Raw genomic sequence first — 12,140 nt, 5'->3', positions numbered from 1 at the left:
GAAGAACTCAACAGACATTTTACATTTTTAAAACTTTTTCTTAATGTTTATTTACTTTTGAGAGAGAAAGGGACAGAGCGTGAGCAGGGGAGGGGCAGAGAGAGAGGGAGACCCAGAATCCGAAGCAGGTTCCAGGCTCCGAGCCATCAGCACAGAGCCCGACGTGGGGCCCAAACCCACAGACCCATGAGATCATGACCTAAACTGAAGTCGGACATTTAACCGACTGAGCCACCCAGGCGCCCCGACCTTTAACATTAAAAAAAAAAAAAATGTTTAAAAAGTATGTGTAAAGGGAGGAAAAAATGAAACGTGGTGAATAAGTGGGTAATCTATAATATTAATAAAATATTATACCACTATTAAATATCACCCTTAAAACTACAAGTTCATTGAAAGGCTCTGTGGATGTTTAAATTGTTGGGAAAAAATTGTTCATGTGTGCATATTTGTATTTTGGGAGAAAGAGAGTCCACCCCTTCCATTACTTTTTTAAAGCAGTTGATAATTATTGTTTCAAATATTTAACAACCTGAAAAGATGGTGCCAAATATTGAGTCTACACTGTTACAGAAAACAGCTTTCAAAGCTAAACAAATTCGAGTATTAGCGAAAACAACCTATTTTTGTACCTCGACACGCATGTGAACACATACATACGTATATACTCCTCAAAATATTAACAATGGTTACCTCTGAATCATACACAGGTTCAGGGGTGACTTTTATCTTCTACGTCTTATTCCGCTGTCCTTTCTACATTTCCTGCAATTGAACATCTGTCACTTTTGAAGTAAGAAGGCTTCTATCATACCTGGGCTGAACCTGGCCGGAAGCATAAATTCACAAAAGAGTTTCACACTGGCTAGAAAAAGAGGTTGTGCATTTTTAAAATATTTCCCTTTTTCTTTTCTTTCGGGGCCTGATCCTTTTTTGGGGGTGGGGAGGGGCCCTTCGTTTCCCATAGGCAAACTCTGTTGCCACTCTGGAGCATGAATTACAGACACATCCAGGACATGACGTATTTCTATACCTTAAATCCTGGTTTTGAACTATTGTGGCAGCTGGTGCTGAGAGATCTCCAGGTGTCCAATGGCAAATTTCATTTTAAAGCTAAGAACTGTGTGTTTCTAAATCCATTATTTTCAAACCCTAAAATCGTTAAAAATAAAATACCTTTATCTTCTTATGGTGTTGGAATTCATTACTATTTCATTCATTCCTATATCCCACTAATTCTCAACACTGTCTCTGCATTAAGATCACCCGGAGAGTTTTCTGTGCAATATCAATGCCCGTGACCCGCTGGGTTGTAAGGTCTAAGGAATGGGTACTTGTTAAAGACCCCCCAGGCTATTCTGATGTGTATCCGGGATTCAGAAGCCTTGATTTATCCATTCAGCAAGCAGTCATTCAGACCCTGCATTAGCTTCCAACAGCTGCTATAACAAATTACCACGAACTTAATAGCCTACGGAAACAGATATTTATTCTGCAGAAGTTCTGGAAGCCAGAGTTCCAAAATCAAGGTACCAGCAGAGTCACGCTCCCACCTAAGGTCACAGGCGACAATCCATTCATTGCCTTTTCTGGCTTCTGGTGGCTCTAGGCATTCACTGGCTCCCTTGGCTTGTGGCCACTTTGCTCCAATCTCTGCCTCCAGCCCCATGGCCTTCTTCTCTGTGTCTCAGTTATTAGGACCCCTGTCATTGGAATGACAGTCATATACACCCCCCGCCCCCAAGATTCTTCACGTAAGTGCCTCTGTGAAGACGCTTTTCTCCAAGTAAGGCCACGTTGACACGTTCCGGGGATGAGGACACGGGCTCTAAGGGCTGAACTCCTTCGGCTACTTACCGGCTCGGAGAGCTTGGGAAGTCATTTAAACTGGTCAGCCTACACATCCGTTAAGCAGCAGTAATGACAGTTATCTGCCTCCCGAGGCTCTAACACTGCCGACTTTGGAAACATACTTTCCTAAAAGACTTACCACGGCATCTGACACCAACAATGGCATTGTAGGGTTTTTCAAAAGATTTTTAAAACAAAATAGCAACGGACAACAGAATCACCCAAAATTGTCCTCACAGACAAAACTAAGACGTTCTGTGTGTTCTACCTTTTACCTGCCGTTAAACCTTCTACAGCAGGAAAGACACCAGGGGCGCCTGGGTGGTTCGGTCAGTTAAGCATCTGATTCTTGGTTTCGGCTCAGATCATGATCTCATGGTTCGTGGGACTGAGCCCCACGTCAGGCTCTGTTCTGTCAGTGCAAACTGGGATTCTCTCTCTCCCTCTCTGCCCCTCCCGCACTCATGCCCTCTCTCTTACTCTCTCTCAAAATAAATAAATAAACTTAAAAAAAAAAGGAAAGAAACCAATATAAACTGAGTCACATAGGAAAAACCATTCGTATTTAGAAACTGGGGGCGGCTACCACCATTGAACGGTCTTTGTCCTTCTTGTAAAAAAAAAAATAAGTAAGAAACCTGAAGCGCAATGAATGATTTACCCTGGTTCGTGTTTTCTGAATCCATGAAATGACACTGGACATGGTGACTTTCTTACATCAACATTGCTTGCTGCTTAACGTTTAACGGTTAAATTTCAGAAAAAGCAGGGCACCTGGGGGGCTCAGCTTAGCGTCCAACTCTTGGTTTCAGCTCAGGTCATGATCTTACAGTTTGTGAGTTCCAGCCCCACATCAGGCTCTGTGCTGGCAATGAAGAATCTGCTTGGGATCTTCTCTCTCCCTCTCTCTGCCCCTCCCCTGCTTTCTCTCTCTCTCTCTCTCTCAAAATAAATAAACTAAGAAAAAAAAATTTTTCAGAAAAAGCAAAGAGTTTGTCAGGTTATTCAGAAGGGTGATCTCTTCGTCTGCCCCGTGGGTTATAACATTTTCTGGATGAGAGCAGGCAAAACAAAACTCCGGGAAGACTGATTCCAGATTTGCAAGCAGGGGAGCTCTCCACAGTAAACACTTGACTTTGACCTTGACTTCACCTTGAGCTGGGTTTACAAGAATGTGGGGATGTGTCTATCTCTTTAAGAAATCTATTTTGGCGGGGCGCCTGGGTGTCTCAGTTGGTCGAGTGTCCGACTTCGGCTCAGGTCGTGATCTCACGGGTCATGAGTTCGAGCCCCGCGTCGGCTCTGTGCTGACAGCTCAGAGCCCGGAGCCTGCTTCTGAGTCTGTGTCTCCCTCTCTCTCTCTCTGCCCCTCCCCTGCTCACAATCTTTCTCTATCAAAAATAAATAAACATTAAAAAAAAAAAAAAGAAAGAAATCTATCGTGGCGTTTCTGCCTTTCTATCCTATGGAGAGGCACACGCCCGTTTCTGTGGTACTCCGTCCAGGTTTCCTCCCATTTGTAGGCAAGAGTGAGCTCTGTTTTGTGGTCTCTGACCGCAGAAAAAGTTGTGGCTCACTTCCTCTGAGGTTTGGGTCCCAACAACCACGGGAACCACTTAAGGAGCAGGCCTGTCTCAAGCCTTCCGGTTGCACGCGGCTTCCGTGCAACCCGCCTGTCACCTACCTCCCGTTCCCTGTGGTTCTGTGTTATCTGTTCTGCACGCTTTCGAATTTGCTTATTTTTCTAATCTCTTCTCCACTCCTTTGGTAACACTACTCTTTATCTTGTGGTTTTCATCTTTATTACTCACATTTCCTCACAACGAGCATTCATTAAAATATTTTAAATTAAGACCTTTACCGCCTTTCTAACTGAGCACGTCGGGTCTACCCGTGCAACACACTTTTAATTCTTATCACAGAATTTCAGGCAGTTTGTACATTATATTCTATTAAAAACTCTATTCCACCCAAGGTTGTCACAATGCGGAGATTACAGCTTTCTGACGGATGTTTTGTTAGGGATATATTCATATATTCACTCTGTTAGCCAGCAAACACGGTCCGTGAGCTTGTATTTCACACCTCGTTTGACATCGCGATTCAACAGCAAAGTACAAAGGGAAGCAATTATTTATTTAGATTATGGAATGAATTTCGGAGGGATATTAGATAAGTATAGATTGTCATGCCAAAGCATTAATCCCTGCCCTTCTCACAGCCTGGGGGGAGGTCACACACTGGGGTCAAGGAGAAGGAGGACACCGGAACAGGGAGAGCGCCTCATAATCCTGTAACTCTGCTCAGGTAACGACTTTTTCTCTCCTGTAACTTTTTTTTTTATCTCCAAAGAAAATGCAAAATTGATTCTCACAAAGCCAACAGTGATAACCACAGCCTATGCTTTGTCTTCAGTTTGAAACATCACCACTTGATCAGCCAAATATTTCAACAAAATCAATTTCCTACCCATGGACCATGGATCCCGCCCTTACACAGTCAGTTCCGACTCAGGACAGCTAGACTCAGTTTCGCTTTATGGTGGTGCGAAAGCAATACACCCCCAGTAGGAATTGTACTTGGAATCTCGAGTCTGGGTCCTGTCCCGGACCAGGGACCTGCAGCCCCACCCTCTCCCGCGATGCTGGGCAGAGGCCGCAGCTCCCAGTCAGCCACGCGGTCAGGAGGGTCGACAGGCAGTACACGGACAGCCACCTGCACCCACACGGCTGTCCCGTTTGTCACTTTCAGTACAGGATTCAGTCAACGGCACGCAATAGTCAACACCTCATTATAAAATGGGCTTTGTGGTGGACGACTGTGCCCAACCGGAGGCTCATGTCCGTGTTCTGAGCACGTCTAAGGCGGGCCAGGCTAAGCTATGGTGTTTGCTGGGTTAGATGGTTAAATGCATTGTTGACTTACGATATCAACTTACAATGGGTTTATAGGGAGGTTACCTCATCATGAGCCAAGGAAGATCTATACCCAAGACGTTCACCACCCACATGATGATTCCGGAGGCTGTAAGTCCAGGCATCCCATCCGGGCCCCTCCAGCGCCCCAGGACTGAGGTAACTGCAAGGTCCCCTCTCGTTTCTCCTCTCCCCGCAGCATCCATCCCCCCGGAACATCTCCCGTCCTCTAAGCCTGTGTCGTTCAGGCGGGCTGGCCACAGTGATGGGTTCTGGTGGGTCTGTGACACAAGACAAGCGAAACAGAGCCAGTGGACCAGACAGGGAAGAACGGTGTCCTCCCCGAAGTGACCGCAGTGGCAGGACGGACACTGGGAGCTGCTCGTGGCCAACTCGCCACCAGGAGGGAAGATCCTGCTGGAGACGATGCCAACCCAGAGGAGAGACAGGAGACAGGCTGCTAAGGGTGCTGCTTGGCACCTGCACCCTGGCGTCCCTGGTCCCCGCCCCCCTGCACGTCTCCATCCACAGGAGGAGCCCGAGTCCCCTTTTTGCTTGAGTTGCATCGGCACAGCACCGAACGGCAGCCACTGGACAAAGCCACCTGACCGACGCCACGGCAACCCAGAGGGAGCCCGGGCCCCAGCGAAGCCACAACCCTCGGCAGGGTCCACGCTGAAGAGAGTGGAACACTGCTAGCTGACCGCCATCGCCCCACCCTTCTTCCTTTACAGCAAAGACCGCCTCCCACTATGGCTCCCGGAAACAGTGCCAGGCGTTCACTTCCCCCGACCGGCCGGCTTCTTGGGCAGAGGCAGGGAACCCACCGCTCACCCATGAGATCGGAAGGGTCCACGTCCAGGTCCCCTTCCCTGATAAAAGGCGGTAACAGAGGGGAAGCGGCCCGCCCTCCAGTGTTGGTGCACAACTGGTGAGTTAGCCGTTCCTGCACCTGCTGCAGCCACCTTGCAGCCGTGTGGGAACCGGAAGAAGGATGGCAGCTGGGGACCCGGTGTGAGAGACGGGGAGACGGGACGCGCCTGGGTGACACGGTCGCACTGCCGGATTAACCAGTCTCGTCGAACCACCCGCCCGAGTTTCTCGGCAGGTGAGGTGATAAAACCGTGTTGCTGCAGCCACGTTTTGGCGGGTACCCTACTGACCGCATACGGAAACACCTGAGCCAATATAGAAATCCTGGGCTCTCCCCATATACTGACAACTCCGGATGTGGGAAGGCTCAGCGGGCAGGCAGACAGATTCCCAGGGAAACCGTGGGCCACGTGAGGCCGCAGACTAAACGGCCGGCCAGGGATGGATGTAAAGGGGGACAACCAGATTGTTGAGTTTGGAGCGACCGTATTCCTAACAGAAGACTCGCGGCCCCTCAGCTGGACTCCCTTCTTTCCCTTTGAACGAGGTCCTCAAAGAGCAGGCAGGACAGCGTTCTAGCGGACGGAGGTTGGACCAGAACTCCATGGGAAGAGGCAAGCGGCACCCAGTCTCTCCGAGGTCGGGAGCCCCACCCACCCACCCACGGCCTCTTCCATTCACAGAGTGCCCCCCAGGCCCACAGCGGTGGGCCTCCACGAGTTTAAATAGTAGAGGAGAAAGAAGAGACAGCAGGGGGTGACACCGCAAGGTGATACGTGACAGATCCCAAGACGCTTCCTGCCAAGCTGAGGTTGTGAGTCAGGGGCGAGGGGTGCGCGTCTCGGGCTCGTTCGCCCCATCCTTTAAGAGAGAAGGTGGTCACAACCGTGGGGACAGCGCCCCCTGCCTTAGTGGGGTCCCGATGCACGAGGCCTAGCAATGACCTCCAGGTGAGCGCAGCCCCGTGAAACCCAAAGCCGGCGTCTGAGCTGGAGGGGACACGTGCCAGCACCCAGGGGTGACGTCCGCGAGACGGCTGCCTTGAAGCACCGAGAGACGATTCCTCGGTCGTTATTACAGCTACCCTCTGTTTGCCCGTAAATGAGTCCACTTCCCCTTGCCTCTTAGATCATTTCCACGCTGCCCATTTCATTCTTCAATCTTTAGTGCAACCAGTAACAGTAATAAACATAATACTCAAAACACGGTTCTCAAACCCTGCACGTATGTGAGTGCAGGTCGTGTTTGAGACTGCTCACCTAGTTAGCCATTGGCGTATAAAGAGCATAAAGAATAAAAGCCTTCTGCAGCGGCTCAGCCCCGTAATGGAACCATCCGGAAGCCGATGGGCAAAAGGAGCACATTGCCCATTAAAGGCAGAGGCATCAGCTCATCGATACGCACGTTGTTTTGCGATCAGCTACGCAGCCACCCGCGGCCCCCGCCGCCGAGGCCGCTGGGGGATGTCGGCTTACCTGCTCTGCGGGTCCGGGTGGTGGCCCACGCACGTGAGCGTGGCCGTGGTCTGAGAGCCACTGCTGTCTATTTCCTCCTGGACTGCCCACTGCTGCTCGCTGGTGACTCGAACGGCCGTTATCCTCACCCCTGCTGCTGCCTTAATTCTGTGGGGTGGGAAAAAGATGTACACATGTATAACACCGCTCGAGGTCAAGACACGTGCTAAAAATACAGAGCTAGAGCAGATCTCCCCTTTCCTCTGGGAGACGGAGGGAAGACAGGCAGGGAATGGCTTTCCTTTGGAAACTAAGTGTCCTGTTATTTTTTTTTTAATGTTTATTCATTTTTGAGAGACACAGAGAGAGAACACAAGCAAGAAAGGGGCAGAGAGAGAGGGAGACACAGAATCCGAAGCAGGCTCCAGGCTCCAAGCTGTCGGCACAGAGCCCGACGCGGGGCTCAAACTCACAATGTGAGATCGTGATCTGAGCCGAAGTCGGACGCTCAACCGACTGAGCCACCCAGGCGCCCCTCAGTTTCCTGTTACTTTTACAAGTGCCCCGGAGTAGGAGCCCCTGCGTTTTGCCAAGCGCGTGTTACTTTACTGTTTCATGGACGTGCTGGGAACCAGACCTCTGTCCGCTGCAGGGACCGCGAGTGACGGGAATGAGGCAGAGGCGGCCAGGCAGGTGTGAATGGGATCTGGAGATGGGGAGGGGCCCCCACGAGGTGGAGAGAGCACAAAAGACTGGGGGCTGGGGAAGCCAGTGGACCCAGGAGGAAGTGGGCAGTCCGGGCCACACTGGGAGGAGAGAAGGAGGGGCACACTGTCCTCGGGAGAAAAATAAACACCGCATCCCGGCAGGACAGTGTGGCCAGGGACCGCCTGGCACAGCATGGGTTGTACAGCATTGGAACTCAGTTCCCCAAGGAAGAACCGAGGGACCCAGCTGCTCGCTCACCGAGAAAAGGCCAAGGAGAGCTCTCACAGCCTGCTTGTTTTGCATTTGTTCCCTGCTCCTCGAATGACCTGTGCTGCAATGAACCAGAGTATGTCTCCTCAGTGACAGCGGGGATCCCAAGGCATCACCCAAGTTCTCAGCAGCCTTGGGACTGCCCGTGGACACACCGGGGACATGTCTGGGGAACAATCAGGAGGAAGGCAGATCCACTGACCGCCCACTGCTTCAGTGCCTTAAACAGGTATAAGTGAGCACAAAGGACGTGCTTGGGGGCACCTGGGTGGCTCAGTCAGTCAAGTGTCCGACTTCGGCTCAGGTCATGATCTCGGGGTGAGTTCCAGCCCCGCATCGGGCTCTGTGCTGACAGCTCAGAGCCTGGAACCTGCTTCAGATTCTGTGTCTCTCTCTCTCTCTCTCTCTCTCTGCCCCTCCCCTGCTCGTTCTCTGTCTCTCTCTGTCTCAGAAATAAATAAAACATTAAAAAAATTATAAAAAAAAAAAAAGGACATGCTTGGACTTCCAAGTCCAGGGATGAACACTGCAGGGGTCACCGGGGAGCCTGAAGTCCCTCCGCTTCCCAGACGGAGGGCTGTGGACCAACAGGCAATGCTCACTGAGGCCCTGGGCCCCCTTTCCCACAGATACGTCCAAAGGAACACGATTCAGCCATAAAAAGGAATGAAGCGGGGCGCCTGGGCGGCTCGGTCGGTTGGGCATCCGACTTCGGCTCAGGTCATGATCTCCCAGTTCACAGGTTCGAGCCCCGCGTCACGCTCGCTGTTGTCAGCACAGAGCCCTTTCCAGATCCTGCCTCCCTCTCACTCCGCCCCTCCCCCCCCCCCCACTCTCTCTCAAAAATAAACAAACATCAAAACAAAAAAAGGAACGGGGCACTGGCACAGGCTACAGGGTGGATGGACCTGAACCGCATCAGTCAATGCGGAAGACGACAGCCGCAAAAGTATGGGGAGACTGTGCGATTCCGTCGACGTCAAATGTCCAGAATAGGTACGTCCGTAGAGAGCCGACTGCTGGTTGCCAGGGTGGTGGCACCGTCCTGTGAATGTGCCGAATGCCACTGAACCGCTCCCTTAGATACTGTCAAGTTTATGTTATATGAATTGTTCATGGGTTCGAGCCCCGCGTCAGGCTCCCTGCTGACAGCTCGGAGCCTGGAGCCCGCTTTAGATTCTGTGTCTCCTTCTCTCTCCGCCCCTCCCCCACTCGTGCTGTCTCTCTTTCTCTCTCTCTTTCAAAAATAAACATAATAAATAAATAAATAATCATTTATGAACACACACGCACACAAAAATCTTTGAGACCCGAAGAAGGGAACTTATGAAGGCAGAATTTCAACGAGCAGGAGAGAGAGTTCCGGACTCAAGGGTTGTCCTAAAGCTCCTGGCTTTGCTGCCAACGTAAGGAGCCCGGGGGTGGAATTAGGAGATTCAAATCCTTGCAGACCCAGTTAGAAAAGAAATGCTTCCGCCTCCTTTCTTCTCCTTCATACAGGTCCTTACACAGATGCTCTCACACTCAGCTGCGAGCCCTCGAGCCCCGCGTTCCGGAGAAATCCCTGCCCATCCAGCGACGCCCCCAGGAGGTGCAGATGCCAAGCTCTGACGGGCTTGGCATTAGGGCTGCAGACACTGTCACTTTTTTCCTTGTCCCCCATCCTCCTCCCGAGCCACCTAGGCGTCCTGTGACCCCCCTGCCTGACCCAGAGTATACCACGAACATTTCTGACCCAGTGCCCTCCTGCAGTCCCAGGCTCCTTCGGTTCTGGAAGCCCTCCCCCCCCCACCCCCCGCCCCCAAGCCGCAGCAAAGTCAGACCTGAGAGGGTCACCCAGCGGCATCCGCAATCTGGAACACAAGGGGATCCAGAAACTTCAGTGCAGTTAATTTCTGGGCACAGAGGAAGTCTCAAGAAAACGAATACCAACCTCGCCCCCTTCCAGGCTTTCTAGGGTCCACCCCTCCCCCAGAAACGGACTTTCAAGCTGCCAAAGTACCTTCCAACACTGCCACAAAGACTTGCCAACTTTCATACACACTAGGGATGGTAACTGTGAGCACCACAGTCACAACTGAACTGTCTCCATCAGGGCAGAAAGCCATGCTGGGCAGAGGCACTGCATCCCCGTGTTCTTCTCATTTCAACTATTACTATGAATTATCACTATCATTACCCCCAGCAACCATCCACTGTAGCAAAAAGCAGACACTTGCCCATTGGCATGGCTAAAACAAAGAGAGAAAACAGCAAGTGTTGATGCAGACGTGGCTGGAACTCGTCCGCATCGCTGGAATGAGGGAATCTGGTTCCGTTTCTCGGACAACGTCTACCAACCTGGATTTCTATGGGTCCTACAGCCCGGCATTTCCACCGCTGGCCGTATATATGCCCACGAGAAACGCAGGCACGTGTTCCCCTTAAAGCTCCAAATGGAAACGGCCTACGCTGCTCACCAACAACAGAATAGATAAAGCATGTGAAACACGGTGCAGCAGAAACAAGGGTGAGCAGTCTACCACCGCGCAAAACAACACGACGAGCCTCCAAAAGTAATGTCGGGCGAAAGAAGCCAGATACGAAAAACTGCACAATCCCGTTTGCAGAACGTCTGAAACGGGCAAACGGGTCCATGAGGTTGAAGTCTGTATCGTGGTTACTCTTCCGGGAAGTAACGGGAAGGGGTCCCAAGGGGGGGGGCTTCTGGATGCGGCTGCATGGTGGGTTTTGAGAACTTACCAGGCTGGGCTCACTTATGCGCACTTCCTCGTACACACATCCCAGTTCAGTATCGAGTTCAAATAAAGCAGGCAGACCTCATGCTTCTAACGGGGATGCCACGTTGCAGCCAGGGGGGTGTGACTTCGCCCCTGGTCCAGCCTCGGGACGAGTCAGACTTTCGCCACCCTGGACACACACACGGGCTTCTTCCCCCAACTTCCTCCACCCCTTGAGGTGCCCGGGGCCCCACCCTTGTTCCGAGGGACACAGAGTAATCTGAAACCTTGACCTTGTCTATGATGGGGAAGAGTCTTAGAATCCCGACGAACATCCCTCTTGTTTGGAGCAGAAGCAGGAGCAGGTGACATCCCAGCTGCTGGACACAAGCAGTGAGAAAGACATCTGGCTTCCAGGCCAGTGTCTGCCCAGCAGGGACTAGAGACAGGGCAGAGACCCACAGCTTCTGCACCTCATTCCCCCTGTAACTTTCCAGCCCACAGCATCAACCATCTAGCAGGGCACAAGACAACTCGCTCGGTGAGTCCATCTGAGTCTTTGTTTCTTATACTTAGGCCAACCGCTTTACGATTACTCAAACCTCAGCAGGAGTTTTGACCCGTCTGGTTGTTTACACGGTGGCGGTGCAGTAAAGGATTAATCCTCTGCGCTGACAGACTCTCCTCTTTGTGATCACAACGTGGCTGCAGTAGCTCCAGATCTCACATCCTCATCCACCAAAGGAAAAGCCAGATTCTCTCCCTCAGAACAAAATCCTGGAGCTAGGTTTTCATAGGTTGAATCAGATTGAGGAGTCCCCCCCGGACCACTAACTGTGGCCCAGGGGGGCAGACGAACAAGGCTCACTGGGTTAGCCAGCCAACCACCGTCCCTGCACTAAGGGTAAAGTTAAGCCCGAGGTGCCCGGGTGGCTCAGTCGGTTGAGCGTCCAACTTTGGCTCAGGTCACGATCTCGTGGTTTGTGAGTTCGAGCCCCGCATCGGGTTCATCGCCGTCAGACTGTCAGTGTAGAGCCTGCTTTGGAGCCTCTGTCCCCCAGTCTGTGCTCTTCCGTTCCTCACACACTCCCCAAAATAAGTAAGTATTTAAAAAAAAAAAGGGTAAAGTTAAGCCCATCTGAATCACATGGCAGTAACCATCAGTGGCTCCTAAAAAGAAATTCAAGTGGCAACGGAAGAAATGAAAGCTGCGTATCAAAAGCACAAGCCTAAAGGCCAATTACTGAGGTCCTACCCCCCCCCCCAGCACAAGTTATAAAACTGTTCTAAATTCCAGTTCTTGGTCCAAATCCTTCCCGATTTTAGATTATCTTTGTTAGAACAATTTG

General features: G+C 51.3%; 1 protein-coding gene across 1 annotated transcript in view; it reads right to left on the bottom strand.

Moving 5' to 3' along the window:
* TMEM132B (transmembrane protein 132B) overlaps positions 1–12,140 on the bottom strand; it is a 362,435-nt gene that overhangs the window by 164,971 nt on the left and 185,324 nt on the right. Inside the window, exon 5 of the mRNA XM_032595352.1 lies at positions 7,115–7,261. Within this exon, the coding sequence (XP_032451243.1) occupies positions 7,115–7,261 (147 nt within the window). The remainder of the gene's footprint in view (positions 1–7,114; positions 7,262–12,140) is intronic.

This window comes from Lynx canadensis, chromosome D3, assembly GCF_007474595.2.
Source record: "Lynx canadensis isolate LIC74 chromosome D3, mLynCan4.pri.v2, whole genome shotgun sequence".
Lineage (NCBI taxonomy): Eukaryota > Metazoa > Chordata > Mammalia > Carnivora > Felidae > Lynx > Lynx canadensis.
The sequence above is the reverse complement of the archived record's forward strand: the minus strand, read 5'-3'. Positions and strand labels throughout refer to the sequence as shown.